At 35.9% G+C, this 23,825-nt stretch overlaps 4 protein-coding genes across 4 annotated transcripts; 2 read left to right on the forward strand and 2 right to left on the reverse strand.

Annotated features, from left to right (window-relative positions):
* Positions 1-3,320: 3,320 nt before the first annotated feature.
* On the reverse strand, positions 3,321-4,261 carry GCK72_023098 (uncharacterized protein; the record flags this gene model as incomplete). Its single annotated transcript, XM_053735233.1, has 4 exons — positions 3,321-3,439; positions 3,633-3,704; positions 3,981-4,052; positions 4,171-4,261. The coding sequence occupies 4 exons, from the start codon at positions 4,259-4,261 to the stop codon at positions 3,321-3,323; spliced, it is 354 nt and encodes a 117-aa protein (XP_053578799.1).
* Positions 4,262-6,111: 1,850 nt separating this feature from the next.
* GCK72_023099 (uncharacterized protein) lies at positions 6,112-14,321 on the reverse strand (the record flags this gene model as incomplete). Its single annotated transcript, XM_053735234.1, has 11 exons — positions 6,112-6,178; positions 6,259-6,456; positions 7,680-8,080; positions 8,171-8,335; positions 8,529-8,891; positions 8,945-9,209; positions 9,670-9,894; positions 10,915-11,007; positions 11,463-11,558; positions 11,667-11,750; positions 14,275-14,321. 11 exons carry the CDS (start codon positions 14,319-14,321, stop codon positions 6,112-6,114), a joined length of 2,004 nt encoding a protein of 667 aa, XP_053578800.1.
* Positions 14,322-19,033: 4,712 nt separating this feature from the next.
* GCK72_023100 (uncharacterized protein) lies at positions 19,034-20,149 on the forward strand (the record flags this gene model as incomplete). The annotated part of the gene is made up of 5 exons (XM_053735235.1): positions 19,034-19,076; positions 19,499-19,574; positions 19,621-19,737; positions 19,783-19,974; positions 20,020-20,149. The coding sequence occupies 5 exons, from the start codon at positions 19,034-19,036 to the stop codon at positions 20,147-20,149; spliced, it is 558 nt and encodes a 185-aa protein (XP_053578801.1).
* Positions 20,150-22,359: 2,210 nt separating this feature from the next.
* GCK72_023101 (uncharacterized protein) lies at positions 22,360-22,986 on the forward strand (the record flags this gene model as incomplete). The annotated part of the gene is made up of 1 exon (XM_003103335.2): positions 22,360-22,986. One exon carries the CDS (start codon positions 22,360-22,362, stop codon positions 22,984-22,986), a length of 627 nt encoding a protein of 208 aa, XP_003103383.2.
* Between the last annotated feature and the right edge of the window lie 839 nt (positions 22,987-23,825).

A 23,825-nucleotide genomic window follows, 5' to 3' on the forward strand; every position in this document is an offset into this window, starting at 1 on the left:
AGTGAATAAGGAGGAGTGGCTGGAGATGTTAAAAGGAGAAGAGGGATTTGGTGAAATCATCCGGTGTTTGGAGAATGGAAAGTTGAAAGAAAAAGTGAAGATTCCTGGTGTAAAAGGAGAGGTTCCGGTAGAAAATTACACTCTGGTTGGAAAATCTCTCAGAAACATTGAGGATGACGAATACAACAGACATGTTGTACCGGAAAGTGTGAGAGTGGCGTTAGTCAAAGAGGCTCATGCTGGAACAGTCGCTGGTCATTTCGGGATCGAGAAGATCATGAGACAGCTGAGTAAGAAATTCTATTGGCCAAAAATGAGGGTGATAATTGAGAAGGTGGTAAAAGGCTGTCCAAAATGTCTCTGTGTAAACGATCATCCGAAACTAGTTGCTCCGTTAAAACCATATGAAACGTCTGCGCCGTTGGAGATTGTTGCGTGCGATCTCATTGATGTAGGCTTATCTACAGAAGGAAATCGTTATATTCTCTCAATTATTGACTTATTCACCAAGTATGCGAGTGCAATACCTATCCCTGATAAGAAAGGAGAAACGGTGGTTAAAGCTTTTGTGGATAGATGGGCTATGGGAGAAGGGAGAATTCCAAATAAACTGCTCACAGATATGGGAAAAGAGTTTGATAATGAATACTTCAAACAGCTCACAAAGTTGTTGAAGATAGAGCATGTCATGACGAAGGGTTACAATAGTCGGGCAAATGGAGCAGTTGAGAGATTCAACAAGACTCTAATGCACATAATGAGCAAAAAGGCCGCGGTTCCGATAGAATGGGATGAACAAATTGCATTCGCTGTATATGCGTATAACAGCGTGGCACATTCCACTACGGGTGAATCTCCAATGTATCTGATGTCAGGGAGGGATCCTAAGGGCCCACTTGATTTGGCCGGAGAGGATGCCGTTGGCATGAGTTATGCAAATTTGGATGAATATAAACATTTGATGGTTGCAGAGCTGGCGAAAGCACATGCGCTGGTAAAAGAACGTGCTACGCAAGAACAAGAGCAATATAAACACTTGTTCGATAGAAAGCATAACACAGAAAAACGGAAGTATCCAGTGCCAGGTAGTCGGGTTTTGGTAGAAATTCCAGCTGAAAAACTAGGTGCCAGATGTCCAAAGTTGGTGAATAAGTGGAAAGGTCCATATAGAGTAATTGCGTGTTCAGATACCTCAGCCACGGTTGTTCCAGTGCTGGGTAAAGGGAAAGAAATGCTCAAAATCCCATTTGATCATTTGAGGGTCATTCCTGGGGAAGTGGAAAATGTACCGATTGAAACAAGAAAAAACAGAGCTAAGATTCGCGCAGACAGTATACACATCGCTAACATGCAAGACACACAAATAAACCTCATTTCTTTCAGTGATGTATATACCTGTCGGTGCCCAGTCGGATGCACTTTTGTGCTCAAGGACTCAATGACCGCAAGAACTTCGTCCCCGTCACAAATGCAACGCATGATTGCACTCACCAAGGCTGCTCCGGAGTTCTTGCTTAAAGGAAATACAAGGGAGTTATTGTTGGCCACCCAATCGCATATTCAAGGATTGAACACCACACCTGACTCAGACACGTTTCTTGCTCTGAGCAATTGCCCAACACTATCATTGGTGGTGAAGGATCTCCGTGGATGGGAGCAAGAGTATCTCAAGTTCAAACAGTCCGTGCTCGAACGATTTCTTGGAAATGAGTTTGGCAATAAGGATACCATACAGATGATTCTGGCGCCAGGAGTGCCACGAGAGAGTGTTCCGATGCAGAACCTGCCCATAACCGCACTCAATGAGGATTCGTTGATTGAAGAGGTGCATGAACAGTGCACGAAGCTATACACTTCTATAGTTGTAGTGGTGGTACCCGTGTCAAGTCAGGATACTGACCTGGAATGGTGGCGAGCTATTGTTAATGAGATTCCCAGCAAGTCCACTGTGTATGTGATACCCACACACATGATCGAGTTTGACCATTCGGTAATGGCTGTTTTTGTCAGTCTATTCGATCGTATCAAACGGGATCAAGGAGAAATTGTGCATGTTTCGCCAGAAGAAATTGTGGTGAATAAACAAAATCGGATGCTATATCTGGCGTCCGAGATAATGGAGGACACTCAGTATTGGCAAACCGTGAAGGAGATGCTAGAGAAGAAGAATCGCAAGTGGCCACAGTTTCAAATTGCGACAATCAGCAAGTCGACTCCACAGGCACCACAGAAAACGGAGTCAACGGAACTTCAACCGTCAAGTTCAGCAGCACCAACTGCAACAAGGACAGAAGGCTGGGACAGAGGATGGCCACCGATGCGTGGACGTGGAAATGGGCGAGGAAGCCACAGAGGAGGCAGCCGTCAGCATAACAATGGTCACCACCCATACCGGAGGGATGGGACGTCGAATCGTAAATAAGGAGTGACTGACACACACGAAGCAAATTCCATGTCATAGATATATTATCTTGTAAACTATCTTGTTTTCTCTCTAATGCTTGCCAACATGTTCTGTTTCTTTCTAATCCTAGTTATCCTGGTTCTCTAAAAATGTCCTTCATTCCCTTACATATCTCTATCATATCTGCCCATGCCTACCAATTTCCTATTCCCTTCATGCTATCCATTTCATAGTTATTCTTTCTTGAGTATATCTGAATCCTCTCATTATCTCTTTATCGAGCTCTCCTACTGTTCATATTGTCACTCTAGCCTGATTGAAGTGACGAGACTCTGCCCATTAAAGAACCATCCCATTCTCGTGCGTACGAGGGACTTGAAAAACGCGAGGATGTCCGGTGTTTCACCGGAATATTATGTCATTTCGTGGTCTTTGTTTTATAAAAAGACTTATTTAAATTTCCCTCCCGAAGTCCACAAACACTCAAAACACGCAAACGAGAAACTTGGCGCAATCTTGGTGCCTTGGCACTTTTTTGGGGCAAGAGTAAAGTCATCAGAGAGAAGGCGTTCCTTTTCAGTTTGGTGGCTGTAGCAACGGTGTGTGCCGTTGTGAAGCTGTTTATTTGTTTTTCTTACCTCTGCTTGGGTATTGGGCCCATATTGTGTGTTTTACTTGATTTTATTAGTGCATTTTAGCCAGTTGGGCTCTTGGAATAAATAGTATATTCCTCAAAAAGGTGCGTGTTGTGTGTTTTCTGCGCGATTTCAGATTCTCGCTAGTGTCAAAAGTGTTTTGACATCGTTGTGCGCGATTTTCTCTTGAATCCGTCGTTTCTCTCTTGATTTCGTGTGTTTCTCATAGTTTTAGCTAATAAGTTTTGCAAGTTCATTCGTGAATTTGTATATCTTATTTACTAAGCATTTAAGTTATTACTGAAGTAGTTACCTGGAAAATGTCCATGAAACCCGTTGGCGGATGCATTTTGAAGCATTATCTCAAGCTCGGTCTTTGGCATAATGACAACTAGCGGTTCTGAAATGAAACAGTGATAATAGGTGACGTAGCTGGAGCAGATAACTTTTTCGTTTCAGTAACAAAACATGTCTGACTAGTTTGGTTTTCTGTATATTTTACTGAATCGTCATGTTTTACGAACACTTTTTTAAATAATATGATCTTCCATTCACAGAATAACATTTTTCAATTATAAATTAAATTCACTCACTTCGATTATATTCTGGAACCGCCATGTACTTTTCCAACATCTTTCCAACATTTTTAGCGTTAATGTCTCCGCCTGAAATAACTTCCGTGGAAATATTTCTTATTATGTTCGATACGAAGTTTCAGAGATTTCTTACGTTTGTTTTGATAGCGCGCATGCACGAAATTTGGTTGAGAAACTGCTTGGCGCATCATCGAACTTGGAAAATCTGCAAAAGAAATAAATACACACGAAACCTTATTTGAGGTTTACAGTGGGATAGTTATAGTATTTTTCAAATTTTGTATTGAAAGTACTAAAATCATATTTTTTTAATGCCAAAAATCTAGATCTACAGTTGCTATTCACCTCCTTTTCGGCTTGAAGTTTGCACGACACCTCGAGCAAGATCTGGGACTCTTTGAGACAACGTAGTGGCATCTGTGATAAAGTAAGTTTCTGTTCGAATAACTATACAAAAGACGTCATATTGAATTTTTCAAAATTCGAAAGTGTTACTTTCGAATTCCCAATTTTTATTAGAAAATGAAAATAGTACCTGATGGCTGGCTTAACTGCGGCATTGGTGGAGTTGCAGTAAAGTTAACCTTCTCGTATCCATGTTTTCCATTATTAGGAGTAAAGTCCATTATGCAATACTCCTGAAAACTAAAATTGGAAAGAGTTTGACGCAGAAGGTGGAAATTGTAGAGAGAGAAAACGATAAGACTGCATACATATATTGCCAAAAACTAAGTGGAGGGAACAGAGGCGACACGGCAGAGATACGGACGGCAGAGACACGGATGCTTGGCCCCACAGGGTCATAAAAAGTGGTGACGTGTTTCGGCTTTTTTTGCATTTCTCTTGTACCGTAGATTATATTTTAATCTATGATCTGCCCGCCTAGCAAAGATTGTTGGTAAAACAAACAGCGGTAGAGATTTGAATGGTTGAAAGACATTTTAAATAGAGAAAACTGCCGAACTCGCTGTTTCAATATTAATCACTGGAAACTGATAACTTCATCTATTCCAAGAAGGAATTTATTGTTATTTGAAACGAAAAATCAAGTTAAATCTTTAATAGGACATAACTTGAAGAAAAGGACATAATAAATGTGCAAATTATTCACACGAACGACAAAATGGAAAGAGAATGAAACAAGAGAAGGGGATTGATTGAAAAAAGGGGAATAGAGAGGAAAAAGGAAAAAACAATTCTCCCTCTCACTGCATGCGATAAGTGACCAATAATTTTGCACGTAAAATGAACTCTTCTCAATTGTAATATGACGCCAAAAAATGAGGCAAACAGGTATGCGTATGTGAAAGACTTCTGTCGATTAAACGGTGTGTGTGGGGTTTAAGATTGATTCTAACCTTGTGGGCCAGTCTGAAACGTTCTCGGTATTGATTGAATTCTAGTGTGATTGTGGAGAATATTTAGAGAATACGAGAGATTGACAGTGAAAGATTTATTAGCCGCGAGAAGTGGAACTATAGACGTAAACGTTAGAACTACAGACGAAAGGGTAAGTCACCGCCTGGGACAAAAAATATCGGTATCACTTCATAATTTTTGATTGCCTAGCAGTTTTTATTTTCGTTTTTAGTTTATAAATGTCTTTAAAATAGTCGAATTTTTTCGGCAAAATTTTTTTTTTTCAAAAAGTCAACAATCCGAATAAGTCTCTGAATTTTTCCAGATTTTTAAACTTTTCTCTTACTAGTTATTCGTTCGGTTTTGCTCACTGTGGATATCGTTTTTTTATGCTTACCGCCAATTGGTTGCTAAACGGCCCCAACTAATTAGTTATCTTTTTTGACATCGTCGCCACCCTGTTGGTACAAAATCACTTCTGTAAGCAAAATCTTTCAATGTTGGATTTTGCAGCTCTTACCAGCAGTTCTATATGATCGAAATTATCCGATTTCTGGTAGTCATTCTAAATTCCATCGTCTTATTTTTAATTAACGCCATTATTTATTCAACGGAAGTTCCGGCAAAGCCTCACGCGCCTACCCTCACCTCAGCGCGTCAGTTCACGTGGACACGTGTACTTCACAAGTGGTTTTCTGAAGTCAGTTGGCTTTCAGAGTTAGTTCCAGTTTTAGCGTTGGTGCTGTTCCTTTGTTTTGTAAGTTTATCGCTCTCTTATTCTATTTTCTTGCAATAAAGTATATTTATTGTAAGAAACTGTGTATTTGCCGTCTTATTTTTATCAGGACCCTATCACCCCGTATTTATACGCGGGCAACTGAACTGTCCAGACCTGAATTGCTATAAGTGAGCAAAACATTTTAAAAAACTTTTTGATATAAAACAAATACAACATAAGCAACCCGTAAAATTTTGTAATTACAAGTGATGGAAAACCCGAATTTTGAGATCTTGAAAATGACAGTCCAAAAACGAGAAAAACCTATTGTAAACAAATTTAAAAAAAAGAGAAAAACAACTAAAACAGAAAAAAATAATTTTAAGGAGGGATGAGAAACTATTTTCGGTCATCGTCATCGTCATCTTCGACTCTTACCAAATATCGAGGACAATCTGGAGCGCACCTGAAAAAAATTGCCGCTTGTATGATATCAAAAGCAATACAGGCTCATTTTTGAGAAAACTATGTGTATTCATAACTCACAAGCACTTATCGTCTCCAATTAGAGGCATATCATCCTTGTCCCAGTATGCAATCGTGACATCTTCTCCATTTTTGATGTCCCTCAGAGCATAGACTGCAATACGAGGAATGACTGGATCTCCCGGGTTCTGTTGCACATAAACCTCAATGAAGATGGCATTCGGGTTGCACGAATGACTCATGAAACGAGCAACATTTCTGAAAATCATGACAATTATTGCAAAAAGTGCAGATAATTATTAGGTAAATGCAAAACGCAGAAATATTAATCGAAGTCAGTTTTTTTATCATTCAAACTCTGGAACTGTTTAATCAACGTATATGAAATCAGTCGTGCCAAAAACAATTAATCACTAAAAAATGACATACTTGCAAACCGGGCCAAAACGGGCCAACACACCCGGCGCGTAACTGGTTTCAAACTCAATATTATTATCTGAAAAATATACCGAACTGTAGAACTCGGCGAGTTCTATGTCCGTGTCCTACTACGGGCCGGACGGCTACTGGTTAATGTGCCGCGGACCGGGAAAAAGTACCAAAAAAGCGAAAATGACTAAAAAAAACCCATTCTAGCCCGGCCCGCGGCACATTAACGAATAGCCATCCGGCCCGTAGTAGGTCATGGACATAAAATTCGCCGAGATCTACATTTTGGTATATATTTCAGATCATAATATTCGGCCGGGCCGAAATTAGAATTTTTCTCGCCCCGGCCCGGGGTTTGAAATTCAAAAATTTTTTGAACTAATTTTTGAACGAAATTTTGAAATTTTTTGAATTGTTCCCCAAAAATATCGAATTTTGACTATTTTTCAGAATTCAGTCAAAAAGTAGTTATGCATCAAGAAATTGGATTTTTCTAATGTAAAATCGTTGAAAAATTAAAAAAATCGGTCAAAAAATAGTTTTTTTTCTTTTCTTGAAGCCGGACCGAGCCGAAATTTGACAAGTTTGATAATATTGAGTTTGTAGCCAGTTACGCGCCGGCCCGTGTCGGCCCGTTTCGGCCCGGTTTCCAAGAATGGAAAGTTATATCGCGAACTGACACTGATGTGAGGAAAACACTAATTCTGATTAATAATAATCCGTTGTTCCAGAAATAAGCGAACAAGTTAAAGTGTCTGGAACAAACGTTTGGTGATCAGTACCCTACATTTTAAGAAACTATTATTGTCGTTTCATTGAATCAAATGAGGAGTTTGTTACTCACACTGACACTTTAATAGTCAGTAATTATCACTATGACTAGCACAGAAAAGTACTAGTTGAATTGAAAAACTGATATCTGAGTGTGATGCTCTATTTTCATCAGCACTTCCTAGGAATAGTCAAAAACAGCATATATCATGTTGTAGAGCAAAGTAAAGAGTTCTGATAGTTTTGGTCATATAACATTTTTCTGTAAATTCGTAACTAACCCAATCTTCCATGAAGAAATGACGAAGCCATCTCCAAGTACCTTGAAATCCGCGTCATAGGAGGAGTTTCTTCCACGTCTCTTTTGTCCATCGAGCTCCCAAATCAACTCTCCTGTGTATTCGAAGATCAGGTCTCCTTCTCTGAGAGATACTCCCGTCTTCAGTCCAAATTGATTCATCAGAAAATTGTAGAATATGATGACGGGATTTCGTCTCACTTGCTGGAGCGGTCGACAAGGGCACCTCATGGAACAACCGCACGCGTCAGTGCATTCAATAACAATTCGTTGATTGTTTCTGTCAAACTCGACGGGAAACTCCAGAAGGCCATCGGCATTGTGCTTCAAACGAAGCCGGTTCCATCTTGGCTGTTGCGGATTCCGCCGGAACAATGTTTCAAACTGAAATATATTCGAAATAACTTTTAATTTGTCTAAATTCCGTCTATTTTCAGAATGTTTGCATTTCCTAAAAATGCTTCCTGAACTCACCACAATTTTGCATTTGCATGTGTGCGGTGTTTCACATCCTCCTCCATTTCCTTTCAATTCTCTGGCACCTTTTTTGAATGCTTCCTCCAATTTCTTCTGGTAATCATCAGATATTGCTTTGCATTTTTCCAATACATATTCCCTCATGATGTTGTGAGGAGTGTACTGAAAATTGAATATTTAGTTGCAAGTGTCTTCCATCAAAAAAGTATTCAGGTGCAATAAAAACCAAATCATATTTCTGAATTGAAAAAAAAACATATTTTGAAGCATTTTCACATTTTGTCCAGATTAAAATTGAGGAGCCCTCTTACTAGTCAGTTAGGGCAGATCGGAAATTTGATTTGTAAAAACTTACTGTGAACTTCGGGGGTGGAACCATCTCTTCTTTGAGGCACACATATTGCACTGCACCAAGTCCATAATTTTCTTGAATCATGGTGTGAAAAAAGGACTGGTCTTGGTACAGCCAGTACCGATTTGATGGATCATTGGCCATTTCCTCCGTGACGAACTTTTCCCTGGCAAAACCAATTTCCAACGAATCAAACAAGCCCTTCTCTTTGTACATCTTTTCTACTTCTTTCCAAAACTCGTTTTTCTTTTCGAATTTTTTGACCATATCTGGGGCAGTTTTCTTAATCTCGGCCGTCGTTTTGAGTTCCATTGTTGTGGAATCCCACCCAACAAAGAGCACCCAAACATGGTTTGGAGTTTCACTCTGAAAATATAAGACTTTGACTGTGAAAGGGAGAAAATAATTATAAAAATTACCTTGAATATTGATTGGACGCTCCAACCTTCTTTTGATTGTCCAAACTTTCCTAAATCAGCACTGGAAAATTTTTTAATTGGAACTCCGGGATGTCGGATTTGGTTTTGGAGCCAGGATGATCCCTTCCGTTGTCCTTGATATGCTTCCTGGCAGTTTTTCGGAAGACGTGCTTCATACTGCCGGACGATTTTAATTCTTGGGTTATCAATCTTTTTTTCTCCGACAACCATGAAGATGAGGCGCTTGTTCAAGAATTTAGCCAATCTGAAAAATTATAAAAGTGAATTTGAAAAAACTCATGTAACATTGTCATCGTAGCTTTTTTCATAATTAATAATTAAAAATTTTTATGTCAGTCCTAACTTTAAAATTAAACAGTGCAAGGAAATGAGCGGAATTAGAAAAAAGTTATATATCACAACTTACTCTGTTAGATTTCTCTCTGTGTGTAAAACCATTGAAATCTCCGCAACATTATGTGGGGGAGCTAACCCGGGAATGTTCAAATATACTAACCAGGAAATGTTCAATAGATTGTTATGCTATTGAACCTTGACGTTTACTGAAAATAGATTTTGGTTTCAGTGTTAGCTATTGATTTAGACTTAAAAACTCTTGCGAGAGATTATAATAGAATTTGCTGCTTTTTGACTAAATTCAGCAAAACTATCTTTCATTCTCAACGAATTCATAATTTCTATATGTATCAACAATAACATCATACCCAGCCTCAGTTTCCAAATTGTCTTCTATTTCTTCTGCATCCTCTTTATCAAAAACAGTCTTCACTTCATGAACATATGATCCTGGCGTGTTGTTCGTATCTTCTGGCTGTGTTGTGTGGCCAGTGGAAGGGAGGTTTGCATTCTGTCTCGGAACTTCGCGACGAGGCCGTTTTCGTCTTACTCCGGCAACTTGATGAGAAGATCGTCGCGTGGATCGCGCAGTCCTGTAAATATAAGAATCATAAAATTTTCTGAGTAACACTTCGTGAGAGTTGAGATGTTTGTTTAAAAATTGGTGGGCTGCTTTAAAAGTACGATGATGCTTTTTGAAACTAATATTACAAAACATTCAAAAGAACGCAGCCACGCATCAATACAATCCCGTTGAAAACTTTAGGACGCCAGTCAGTAACGTGCATGACATTTCAATAACAAGAACAGTTGCTGTACAGTGTGCGTCATAAGTATTGTGCCCTTCTCAATTTTCATGTTTCCAGAATTAGTGTAGCAGACATGAGAAAACGGCGAATTCTTTTTGATTAGGCATGCAGAGAAACCTACAGAAAAAGTTTTTTCAGAAAACTTGAAGCTTGCTCCAATGATCTGTGGAATATTGTTAGAAATTAGGCCGCGTCAAAGGAATAGCGTGTTTTTTAGAATCAAGTGTTGAATTAACGATTTATTGATCAAAACCGGTAAAAACAACAATCAATAAAAATATCACTTCTTTGGCGAATTATCAACTCAAAAACTCGTTTTGGCATGTTTTCCACCAAGGTTTAATGATGCCAATCGCAAACGTTGTCACGCTCGCGCTCGTTCGCTGCTCGGAGGTCAACAACAGTTTTGCATCGAGATTCTTTGGCAAAAACCGCGCAGGCAAGAATTGCCAATAAGTTCTCCTTTTTGACATTTTGAGGCAGTCAATTTTCAGGCTTTATTCGACACATCTTGAGAACAAGCTTCAATATTTCTGAAACATTTTTACTGTTGGTTTTTTGTATGCTTATTCGGATGCCATTCGATATTTTCTTATGTTTGCTACAGGAATTCTGAAATTTTGAAAGTCGAGTAAATTCTATACTTATGACGCGCACTGTCTTTATACGATGACCGCCAAAAAGTTTCCATAAACTCATAAAGTTGCACTTCGTTTCTTTGATTATTCCCTTTTTGCCCATCTTGTACTAGAGTTTGAAGCATTTTCTCTTCCAAGATTCAGAATAATTTTTCACACATCTCACCGTCTCACTGGCACATCTTGAACTGGTTCAAGGTCCACCGGTTCCTCTTCCTCTTCTTCCATTCCGTGGGGTGGACCATCCTCTTCATTGCCACTGTGAAATTATATGTATTGTTAGAAGCTTTTATATAAGAAACATAGAAAGAAAAATCATCAAGAAATAGGGGACCATTAAATAAATTGTCGGCATAAAAATAAAACTCCGTTCAAGATATGCTAAAATCAATATTGATAATCATTATCACCTAGTACCTCAATTAAGATGTCACTCTTAGAATAAATTATTTTTTTTATGTTTGTGCCGTTTTTTATAAGAAATACATGAAACCAAACTCTCCTCCGTTTACTCCGATCTCCAAAATGCGGGTCTAAAAACAAAATGAAAAAAGTTGTACATCAACGGGAAATTTGTGTCCTCTATTATAATTGCCTATTTAATGTTTTCTAGATCAAACATTTACTATACTCGAGAAAATTGCTGTTGAAACTTTATCGAAATTTTTCGACATGTTGCGACAAATTTCAGTTTTCGTTTATTTGATTACTCACTGTTGAGCATGTCTTTGTTGCTCTGGAACTTGCGGAACTTGTTGCTCTTGTTCCCCGTGCTCTTGTTCCATCTCCATTTCATTTTCAGAGTTTTCACTGTAAACAATTAACGTTAGAAGTTTAAGTTTTGTGAGCAGATGGGGAACAAATATTATTAGAAACAGCATTTTTGGACCGTTCATTCAGAATTCCTTATTTACTTACCCCGGATCTTTTTCATGTTGCAGAACATCAGGTACTTGTTGCTCGGGTTCCTGTCTTTTCAGTTGATTTTTGAAGTCATTTAATCTATAATATGATAAAGTTTAAAAATCCCGTTTCAGAAAAATAGGAGAAGACGATAGACTTATAGTTAAAACACGGCTTCAACAAGTTTTGTTATTGTAATGAAGTTAAATGTTTTTGGTTTCTAAAACCTATATCTGAAACTCGTAAAGTTTCAACAAAAATTACGTTCACAGGTATTCTGTTTTTGAATCTGAATTTACGAAGAAAATAGAACAAAGAAACAGCTACAGAAGGATGACAGTCATTAATTTTGAGTATACAGTGTCCGACAAAACCATAGGTTCACTTTTCAAGTTGAGTTTTCTCGCGATTTGAGAAGTTGCAAGAAAATTGTCCATGGACAAAAAAAGACCCCTTAAATACTCTAAAATGTAAGCAAAATTACATTTGAATACCTATTATCCTACTCAAAATATGATGAAAAATGTTGAAAATGGCCACTTGCAAACGCGACAAAACTATAGGTTCACCCCAAAAAATCAAAAATTGAAAAAAATAATTTTTCCCAGTGAGTGAATCAAAATGTTCTTTTATCAAATTTAGAATCTTCGTCAAAAATTGAGCAAGTTAAATATATTTCTAAAACATTTTCAGTAGAAAATTTTTGAGAAAAGCGAGAATCTCTGGAAATTCTCAAACCTCTTCGTTTTTCATTTGTCTCGTTCATATAACTTTTATCTAGAATCTCATTTTTGTTCTTACAAATTGTGATATCTACGCGGTAGAGTTTAGTATAGCTTTTTTGAATATTTGACACTTTTTGAACAACTTTGCTTCAGAAGAGTCGAAAATTTTTTGAAATTGGGCACGCACTTACTCGGAAATTTCTTGATATTTTTCATTTTATCTAATTTTTTCGGCTTGTATTACACAGAATTGGTCTTATTGTTCACTTTTTAATTATTTTTTCTAGAGTAGCTTTACTTTAAATTAGCAAAAAAGTAGCAATAATAGTTTTTAGATCAGAAAAGTAGACGCAAAATCACCAGCTCATTCAAAATGTGTTCAATGAGCAATGATGGTAATATTCCAGGATACAAAATATTAATCATTATGTGTTTGTTAGGTTTTCAGAATTAGATTACCGCCGCGACAGTTTTCAAAAGTGCTATAAATTTTCCTCCATACGATACAGTTGAAAATTCCTGTTGCCTGTTTTTTATTAATTTAAAGTAAAGCTACTCTAGAAAAAATAATTAAAAAGTGAACAATAAGACCAATTCTGTGTATACAAGCAGAAAAAATTAGATAAAATGAAAAATATCAAGAAATTTCAGAGTAAGTGCGTGCCCAATTTCAAAAAATTTTCGACTCTTCTGAAGCAAAGTTGTTCAAAAAGTGTCAAATATTCAAAAAAGCTATACTAAACTCTACCGCATAGATATCACAATTTGTAAGAACAAAAATGAGATTCTAGATAAAACTTATATGGACGAGACAAATGAAAAACAAAGAGGTTTGAGAATTTCCAGAAATTCTCATTTTTCTCAAAATTTTTTAACTGAAAATGTTTTAGAAATATATTTAACTTGCTCAATTTTTGACGAAGATTCTAAATTTGATAAAAGAACATTTTGATTCATTCACTGGGAAAAATTATTTTTTCAATTTTTGATTTTTTGGGGTGAACCTATAGTTTTGTCGCGTTTGCAAGTGGCCATTTTCAACATTTTTCATCATATTTTGAGTAGGATAATAGGTATTCAAATGTAATGTTGCTTACATTTTCGAGTATTTAAGGGGTCTTTTTTTGTCCATGGACAATTTTCTTGCAACTTCTCAAATCGCGAGAAAACTCAACTGGAAAAGTGAACCTATGGTTTTGTCGGACACTGTAGAGGTGTGGGGTTACGTGCTATTTTTTGTATGATCATACCTTTGAGAAATCCAATTTTGAATCAGCAATAAACGGGTTTCCATCTTGAATCGTGGTGGTTGACAAGCTGAAATAATTATATTCAATCGGGATGAAACATATTTAAAAAAGTAAACAAAAGTGATAACAAAAGACATAATATTTGAAGGATGGCGAGAAGTTGTAGAAAAATTCACATGCCAAGTAAATGCAATAAAACTTCTTTAAAGGATTTGGAGGATCAATTATCATTTACATACAAAAGACAAGTGGGGTTTGCCTGTTTGTACAGCAGACCAAATCAAACTGGCCCGCATTGGGCAGCGACCTCAGATGATTTTGCCTCGCTGGTACATTTGCGAAGGGGTGACCTCATAAATGAAGAAAGAGCAGCCGAATGAACCGCGGCGGGGTAGACAGGGCGAATGCAAAATATCTAAACCCAACATCACTCAGGCACGTATAATAATATAAAACAAAACTGAATTAAGATTGCTTCGAAACTAGAAAACTACAATAGTTTTCAAATTTTTTTTACAAAACTCCAGTGAAACTAACATTCCGGCAAAAATTAAAATGACCAAAAGATCCGATTTCCGAATTTCTTCGAAATATTTCAAAATTCGAATTCAATGAATAATAAAAATAGTTACAAAAACGCTAACTCACGTATCATACTTTTCGAACGTGCGCATAGATGCAAACGACCGATGCATAGACAAAGAGGAATAGAGGAAGAAAGAATGGTCAGTGCGCATTAGAAAGCACGTGTCGTAACGGCTTAGGAAAAAAGATGTGTGAACATTCAGGAAACAACGGCAGAGGTGAGTGACGGCAAATATTGTAATGACCCCTCAGAAACATATCGGATCAAATTGAAACGATGCAGCAAAAGTGAAGGAAAATTTCAAATGAGAGGAGAGAAAAGGAGAGGGAGAGATGGAAAGACGGAGGAAGCAAAAGAAAGAAGGATGGGAAGCAATTTATCTTCTGTCTGGGAGGCCTCCCCCTCTCTTTATCCATCTTGACCCCTCGTCTCCGCTAGCCGGGTCGCCGATAGAACACTCGCATTAGAAATAGAGGAGATTGTAATCTCACGAAACTAAATGGGTTTTTTCGTTCATCAAACGGAAATTGAAATCTACATGTAGAATACTGTAATCAAAATTCATTTTCTGAGTTAGGTACATAAGATGTTGACTTTAAAAATTTTCCGTAAAAAATTGAATTTTGTATTCATCGGAGAGCGTATCAAAAATTTCGAAGTTTGATGCACGTGATAAGGAAATCACATCGTAACATTTTATAGGAGAATTATTATGTACGTTACAAAAAACAAAGTGTATTTAATTGAAGTAATTTAAGAATAGTTATTCAGCTTGATATAACACATTTAACTGAAATGTTTCACTTAGAGAATAACCTCCTCGATTTACACACTTGACTACATATTTCAAGTTTTGTACGTAACTCTGGCCACACTAATACTGAGTGAGAAAAAATATTGTAAATGTGTTGCTTATCAGTGACGGTTGTAAACTTTTTTGAAAGCGTGTTATCAGAAGACAAAAGAGTCGGAAATAATAATATCGGAAAGAATGACATGACCAGAGCAAGGGTGTCTATAACTCTTTTCGTTTTCTCATAAACTTTTTGATGTTTTCATATTCCGAATTCTGTTTTTTTGCTACAGTTTCTGATTTAAGAGGCGTTGTCTGTAAGATGAGGATTCCTCTTGGCACAGTTGCAAAAAGTTGTTTCAATCCGAACTCTTTTTACAGCATATGTACCCCTATGGTAGTGATTTACAAAAAATATGTCACCAGTTCCATATGACGTCATCCTAGGAAAATATGACCAATAATTGACTTTTCACCCAAAAATTCATAAAAATTTCAATTTTTATGATAACTCTCCGAAACTTTTGGTACATGTTAGGAGTGTTTTTGACTACCCCTACACAAATTTCCAGCCCTCCAGACACCCCCGAAACCGTTCAATTAAATTTCATTTACGTGTTTTTTCAACTTTTCTCAAAAAATCCCTCTACAGTGTCCGACAAAACCATAGGTTCACTTTTCAAGTTGAGTTTTCTCGCGATTTGAGAAGTTGCAAGAAAATTGTCCATGGACAAAAAAAGACCCCTTAAATACTCTAAAATGTAAGCAACATTACATTTGAATACCTATTATCCTACTCAAAATATGATGAAAAATGTTGAAAATGGCCACTTGCAAACGCGACAAAACTATAGGTTCACCCCAAAAAATCAAAAATTGAAAAAATAATTTTTCCCAGTGAGTGAATCAAAATGTTCTTTTATCAAATTTAGAATCTTCGTCAAAAATTGAGCAAGTTAAATATGTTTCTAAAACATTTTCAGTTAAAAAATTTTGAGAAAAATGAGAATTTCTGGAAATTCTCAAACCTCTTTGTTTTTCATTTGTCTCGTCCATATAAGTTTTATCTAGAATCTCATTTTTGTTCTTACAAATTGTGATATCTATGCGGTAGAGTTTAGTATAGCTTTTTTGAATATTTGACACTTTTTGAACAACTTTGCTTCAGAAGAGTCGAAAATTTTTTGAAATTGGGCACGCACTTACTCTGAAATTTCTTGATATTTTTCATTTTATCTAATTTTTTCTGCTTGTATACACAGAATTGGTCTTATTGTTCACTTTTTAATTATTTTTTCTAGAGTAGCTTTACTTTAAATTAATAAAAAACAGGCAACAGGAATTTTCAACTGTATCGTATGGAGGAAAATTTATAGCACTTTTGAAAACTGTCGCGGCGGTAATCTAATTCTGATAACCTAACAAACACATAATGATTAATATTTTGTATCCTGGAATATTACCATCATTGCTCATTGAACACATTTTGAATGAGCTGGTGATTTTGCGTCTACTTTTCTGATCTAAAAACTATTATTGCTACTTTTTTGCTAATTTAAAGTAAAGCTACTCTAGAAAAAATAATTAAAAAGTGAACAATAAGACCAATTCTGTGTAATACAAGCCGAAAAAATTAGATAAAATAAAAAATATCAAGAAATTTCCGAGTAAGTGCGTGCCCAATTTCAAAAAATTTTCGACTCTTCTGAAGCAAAGTTGTTCAAAAAGTGTCAAATATTCAAAAAAGCTATACTAAACTCTACCGCGTAGATATCACAATTTGTAAGAACAAAAATGAGATTCTAGATAAAAGTTATATGAACGAGACAAATGAAAAACGAAGAGGTTTGAGAATTTCCAGAGATTCTCGCTTTTCTCAAATTTTTTTAACTGAAAATGTTTTAGAAATATATTTAACTTGCTCAATTTTTGACGAAGATTCTAAATTTGATAAAAGAACATTTTGATTCACTCACTGGGAAAAATTATTTTTTTCAATTTTTGATTTTTTGGGGTGAACCTATAGTTTTGTCGCGTTTGCAAGTGGCCATTTTCAACATTTTTCATCATATTTTGAGTAGGATAATAGGTATTCAAATGTAATTTTGCTTACATTTTAGAGTATTTAAGGGGTCTTTTTTTGTCCATGGACAATTTTCTTGCAACTTCTCAAATCGCGAGAAAACTCAACTTGAAAAGTGAACCTATGGTTTTGTCGGACACTGTAGAAGCCTTAAAATTTCAAATTGTATTCATATTTCCCGCAAATTGTTCTATCAAATCCAATTAAAATCATCAAAAAGTAGGTGGACCATTTTGAGATATTTCGATTTTTTCAAAAATCACATAAGGGTCCCCCCTTATGTAAAAAAAATTTTCTCGAAAAATTTGAAAAAAAATTTGTTCCGAAAACAATCAGAATATTGATAACACACGTGAAATAAACCAATTCAAAGATTTTAGACCTCAGAAATTGGTTTGAACAGATTTCGAATTTTTCTTCATCAAAGTTATTTTCCATTTTTTGAGGTTTTCATCAATAATTTGTACAGAAGCCATAAAATTTTAGTTGACGCACTAAATTCCCGCAATATTTAACATACGATCCGATTAAAATCATCAAAAAACAAGTGGACCATTTTGAGGTATTTTCATTTATTTTGAAAATCACATAAGGGTCCCCCCCATGGAAAAAATTTTGATCGAAAAAATAATTCGACATTATTTCGATGCAAAAACGTTTAAAACTTTTTTACAAATTGTTTTGTAATATTTCATCAAAGTTCTGAACATTTTTGCATTAAAATAATGTCGAATTATTTTTTCGATAAAATTTTTTTTCCATGGGGGGGCCCTTATGTGATTTTCAAAATAAATGGAAAAATCTCAAAATGGTCCACTTGTTTTTTGATGATTTTAATCGGATCGTATGTTAAATATTGCGGGAATTTAGTGCGTCAAAAATTTTATGGCTTCTGTACAAATTATTAATGAAAACCTCAAAAAATGGAAAAAAACTTTGATGAAGAAAAATTCGAAATCTGTTCAAACCAATTTCTGAGGTCTAAAATCTTGGAATTGGTTTACTTCACGTGTGTTATCAATATTCTGATTGTTTTCGGAACAAATTTTTTTTCGAATTTTTCGAGAAAATTTTTTTTACATAAGGGGGGACCCTTATGTGATTTTTGAAAAAATCGAAATATCTCAAAATGGTCCACCTACTTTTTGATGATTTTAATTGGATTTGATAGAACAATTTGCGGGGAATATGAATACAATTTGAAATTTTATGGCTTCTAGAGGGATTTTTTGAGAAAAGTTGAAAAAACACGTAAATGAAATTTAATTGAACGGTTTCGGGGGTGTCTGGAGGGCTGGAAATTTGGGTGAGTATAGTTAAAAACACTCCTAACATGTTCCGAAAGTTTCACAAAGTTATCTGGAAAATTTAAATTTTTATGAATGTTTGGATGAAAAGTCAATTATTGGGCCTATATCCCTATGATGACGTCATATGGAACTGGTGACATATTTTTTGTAAACCACTACCATAGGGGTACATATGCTGTAAAAAGAGTTCAGATTGAAACAACTTTTTGCAACTGTGCCATGGCCCAACACAAACCTTCTCACTCTTACAGATAGTGCCTCTTAATAAAACACTTTCAAATGATGCGTGGAAACTCAATGCTTTGAGTGTTGCAATAGTGCTTATCCGGTTTGTAACATTGGGGTTTCTTCAGCAGAAAAGAAGTTCTTCTTTCAATAGAAAGCGGAACGCCGAACCTTTGTCTTAGTTTCATTGAAACAGCACTTCAATCTAGCCAACAAAGCAGGTTTTACTCCCCTGAAATTATTTGAATTTGAATGTTGTGGCGCAGACTTATTGAATTTTTTCAAGCAGCCGTGATAGAATTAATCATACTCGATCATTGGTTTTTTCTTGTGTCACATTAAAATGAGACACGTTTTAAATATTGATCTTCAAATTTGTTTTTTCATTACATTTCTTTAAAAAACGACACATGGACCTTTGCTCGTCGCTGCTAGCATTTACATCTAACAGATGTAAGCGGTAGCCAGATATCGGATTACTCGGATGTCCAAAAAATTAAAAAATTAAAAAATTAATTAAAAAATGAACGGAAAAACATTAATCAGTGAATCTATGTATTTTTTTCTCTGACCAACTTTTTCGTCTTCAACTTTTTGAGCTTCCAACGAAATTAAGGGTATCACATTTGTTGGTGCAACAAGAATGAAAAAAAATAATATTGAGATAGCTTTACCTCTCTCAACACATCACGCCAAAAATTACAATATGTAGTTCTAAATGTTGATCAAACTTCTGGCCAACGAGGGAGGAATCAGAAAAAGAGATTGAATTGTGACATTTGCAACGGAACATTAATTGTACTAGAATAGTCTAGTCTTTGTTCGTTCTTCTGGTAGATTGTATGTTAGAGACGTTTCTCTGTGGAACCCTGCAGGGCGTTATCACTTCTTGGCCGATCCGCTGAATGACAGTGTTGGGCTCCATAAGAAACGTCCGGGCATCTTCAACAAGTAAGTATAAACGAATCAGAGTAATTTAAACAACGTCTGCTTTCAGGCCACCTCATGTCTCCAACAATCCGAAACTGATTCAGAATCAGTACAAGAAAGTTGAGGTTGCTTGCAAACTCCTTCTTCCTCCTATTTCTAAAGGAGTGAAACGCACTCCGCCAAGGTAAGAGCAATAACTAGCGACTCATTTTTATTTGCATCTATTCAGAGTGACTCATGTTCCTGACGAGGATTGGCTCAATGACGCCCCTGTCAAAACCATGGACAATGGGAAGATGGGCCAAGGCGATGTGAATGTGGAGAATACGTCTACTCCAAAAGTATCTACTCAGGCGGTGATTTTCAATCCCCTGCAGACGAGTACTCCTCGCAAAACTTCTGCACTTGGCTCTCCCTCAAGGTAGAACTAGTTATGCAAATTATATTTCAAACAATTATTTTTCAGAACGACTGCCTTGGTTGCTGAATTGCATGTCACTCCGAAGAGCTGGGGCAATAAGAATAAGTTGCCGTCCCGTAGAATAGCCGTCATCTCCACCACATTGGACGACGCGGATCTCCACAATGCTCCATAATGTGAAGTTTCTCACTCCGCAAGGGAAAAAGTTCCCTGATGACGCTTCATCTGAAACTACCAAAAGTCCATCTTCCGCATTGTCTTGATTCACTCAGTTTCCCTCCGCATTTTGTTCTCATTTTGTATAAAAATACGGCTATCCGTCTAAGCCGTTTGCTAATTAGCCGTTTTGCTAATTTTTATTGAGTGTACCTGTCCTATTTGCCCCTTTCAAATGCCACCACCCACTGGGTTTTGTGCTTTCCTTATTTAAGGTTGTATACAAAATAAAAATTGTGCGAAGTATTTCCTTACCATTTCAACAACCAATCAATTTACATTCAACAAAAATAAGGATTTTATGTGTATAAGAATTTTAAGTCATTTCCAGGGCAAAAGTTGCATTTTTGAAGTGACACAAAATCAATTTTAGACCCAATTTGTCCAATTTGTATACGATTGAATAAAAGTTGAAAAAGCTTATTGACAATGTTTTCAAATAAATAAAAATTACAGAAAAATAATTGTTATGCAAATTATATCACAAACAAAATATTTTTAGAACAATTGCTTTGGTTCGTGCAGATCACTCCAAAGAGCTGGGGAAACACGAATAAGCTGCCCCCGTCGAATCACCGTTTGTTGACTTGAGTGTTTATCTATTTTGTCTTGATATCACCACATGTCCCCTGTGAAATGTACACAATTACCCCTTCCATACAACCACCAACTGCTCTTTCAAGCCTACTAAAGGCGATATATAAAATAAAAATTGCGTGTTGTATTTCACTTTAATTCCTACAACTAAACAATCTTAATTTACTATTAACAAAAGTGAGATGTTGTTATGTGAGAAAGAATGGACACAGAGACCAAAAGTTGATTATCTTATTAAGTCTCAATAGTATATTTTGATAACCATGGATCCATCAATTGCTCATTAGAATTTCAATCCGCCTTCAGTTTACCCATATGGTATCGTCTGTGTGAAACATTTTCTTTGCAGCAAATTCGGCAGAGAGACAGACTAGAAAGAACACTTAACGGTGAAGTCAATCGCTTTCCAGATTGATTGAAGTCATAACCCAACTCAACCAGTGAGCTAGTTTGCATAGAAATCGAATAACACTAGTGAAACGGGGACTACAAGAACAACTTTGGTATAAAAAAGCTGTAATGTATGTGTATATCTAATTACGATGTTATATTTTTGAAATTTATTCATTGTTTTCTGTTCAACAAATTTGAACCCTATTCTGAAGAGACTTGCTCACAGCTCAATCACCCAACATTTTATCTAGCAAAACAGTGAATGACCATTATCTAACAGTTCATAGAAAAATTTTCACCACTCTTTCATTTCCCTTTGTGATAACGTCTCCACTCTTTTCGAAAATCAGTTATTCTTATCTCTGATCATCTCAACCGCTTTTTCGTCTTTGGTTATCATCTTTTAAATTGCAAAATTAGACAAGAAGAAATAACAAAATTATTGAAAGAGGAAAAGATCTAAGAAATTGAGAAAACACTGGGTCACTTAATAGTTAAAATTTCAATGTTTCAATTATTAAAGATACATGTTATTCTGATGTTTGAGAAAAGTTTTTTATTATATATTTTGTTTTCAATTTAAATTCTACAACACTTATTTTGAAATTGTTATTCGTTTTGTTCGTACAGAAAAGAACCGCTCAGTCGGTTATTGGTAGTTTGATAGAAAATGTGGAGATTAGAAATAAATACATTTAATGTAACGAATATCGTTATCTTTGAATATGATCAAACCCCGTGAATGAACCGATCAAAAGAAAAAGAAGAAAGAGATCATGTACATGACCCGATTTTATGTTTCGGGCTTTATCTCCGTTTGATTATTGTCATCGTAATATTCGAGAATGATATTATTTGAGACACCTTAGCTGACTTTTTGTCATTTTTCTAAAAGTGCTCTAATTTTTAATAGTATTTTTCAGGTGTAAACATGAAAACAAAATTGATCATCTGCTGCTTATTCTTCTCTATTTTCTCACCAGCAGGTATGCCAGTTCATAGTAAATTGTTTTCTAAGGATACTAACCGTTCTATTCAACCAGTACGAGATTAGGAAACACGAATGATCATAAAAGCTTAGAAGAGTCTGAAAAGCTGAAACGAATGATATTTTTCTTTTCAGATGGCGATTCAAATCTTTTCTCACTGGATAAAACAGCCGATTTATTTTCTTCTTTCATGTCAATTTTCAGTAGATCATTCCAAAAAAGCGCCAGAATTTGGTCTCGTGACAGAAGCAATTTCGAAGTACCCGATGTAGTAATGGAAGAACTGGAAAAAATATCAGAATCCTGCTTGACATTCGAAGAACACAAGAAGTTGGCAAACGACACTGAAAACGATGCAGATCAACTTTACCGTGTACTTCATTTCAATGAAGAATTATTGAAAGCAGCTACAGAAATTATTGGATTTACGGAGCTGCGCGCTGTTCTAGGATTTTCCCCTCCAAAACCATGGACGAATTCAAATGAAATTAAATCAAGAGTTCCAGCGAATGCCACAATTGAACAGTATTACAATGCAAACGAGTCACGTCATAGAAACGGAATTCTCAGATATTCACTTGAAGATAAACAAGTTTCTTCGGCCGTAAAGTTTCTGGATAAACGTTTCCCCGTTATTCGTGATGCTTACACCAAGAGTTACAAGCACAATTGGGATGGAAAAAAGAAGATTGACCGAAAAATTGTTGATTACATGCTTGATTTGTACGATACTGTCTACGACTCTATAGAATTCAGAATTTATGATTTAACGAGACGTTCCAAAATTGAAGAATGCAAACCAAAAAAAGATACCTAAATCTGGAAATTTTCATGCTTGATTTCTGAATAAATTTTTTCCTTAGTTTGGGATGATGTATAATTTACTTTTTAAATTTAATCTGAAACTGAATAAACTGCTTTGTTGTTTGTTTTTTTTGTGTTATATCGAAACATAGACTACAGCCAGAACAAAATAAAACCCCGTTCTTCGCTCTTTTTCTTGACTTTTCTTTTTACTACCGATGGAAGCGTTCTTCTAATGAAAACAAACTGCGGACTATTTTGAAAAATAAGAGAGCACTCTAAAATTGAAGCGTACATTTCTTTTTAAACGCAAATTTGTTGCTTTTTTTTTCATAATCACATCCCTGAAACAATCAGCTGGAAAGTAAAAGCGTCCCTCAGTAGAAGCACAGTAGAAAAAGTGCATATGTGATAAAATTAGAACCGTGTGCGCCTCTAATAGAGGAAAATGATATTTTCATCTAAACCTGTGTCATCAACAAGGCAGATAAATAATTAGTAAAAAAGAAAGTTCATGTACATACGCAGCAGTTTAATGGCAGAGCAAATGTCATGTATACAACTGGATGCTCCAACGTTTACATGTCGACATTCTTATTGTTGCTGTTTTTTCGGCAAGTTTAAAATTCATGGTGTCTTTTTTTTCTTCCTTTCAAATTAAAATTTGAGTGTGTGATAGTAACAAACTATTTAATATTGGCATCGTCTAACTCTCTTCCTCTTGCCCATACTACATAAAACAGCTCTCCTCCGACTCGAACCCAAAAATGCTTTATTCCCCTACTCCATTACTGGTCAACCTCAGCTTGCAAATCAGTTCGGGATCTCGGTCTCATTTCTGATTCATCTTTC

Source organism: Caenorhabditis remanei, chromosome X (assembly GCF_010183535.1).
Source record: "Caenorhabditis remanei strain PX506 chromosome X, whole genome shotgun sequence".
Taxonomy (NCBI): domain Eukaryota; kingdom Metazoa; phylum Nematoda; class Chromadorea; order Rhabditida; family Rhabditidae; genus Caenorhabditis; species Caenorhabditis remanei.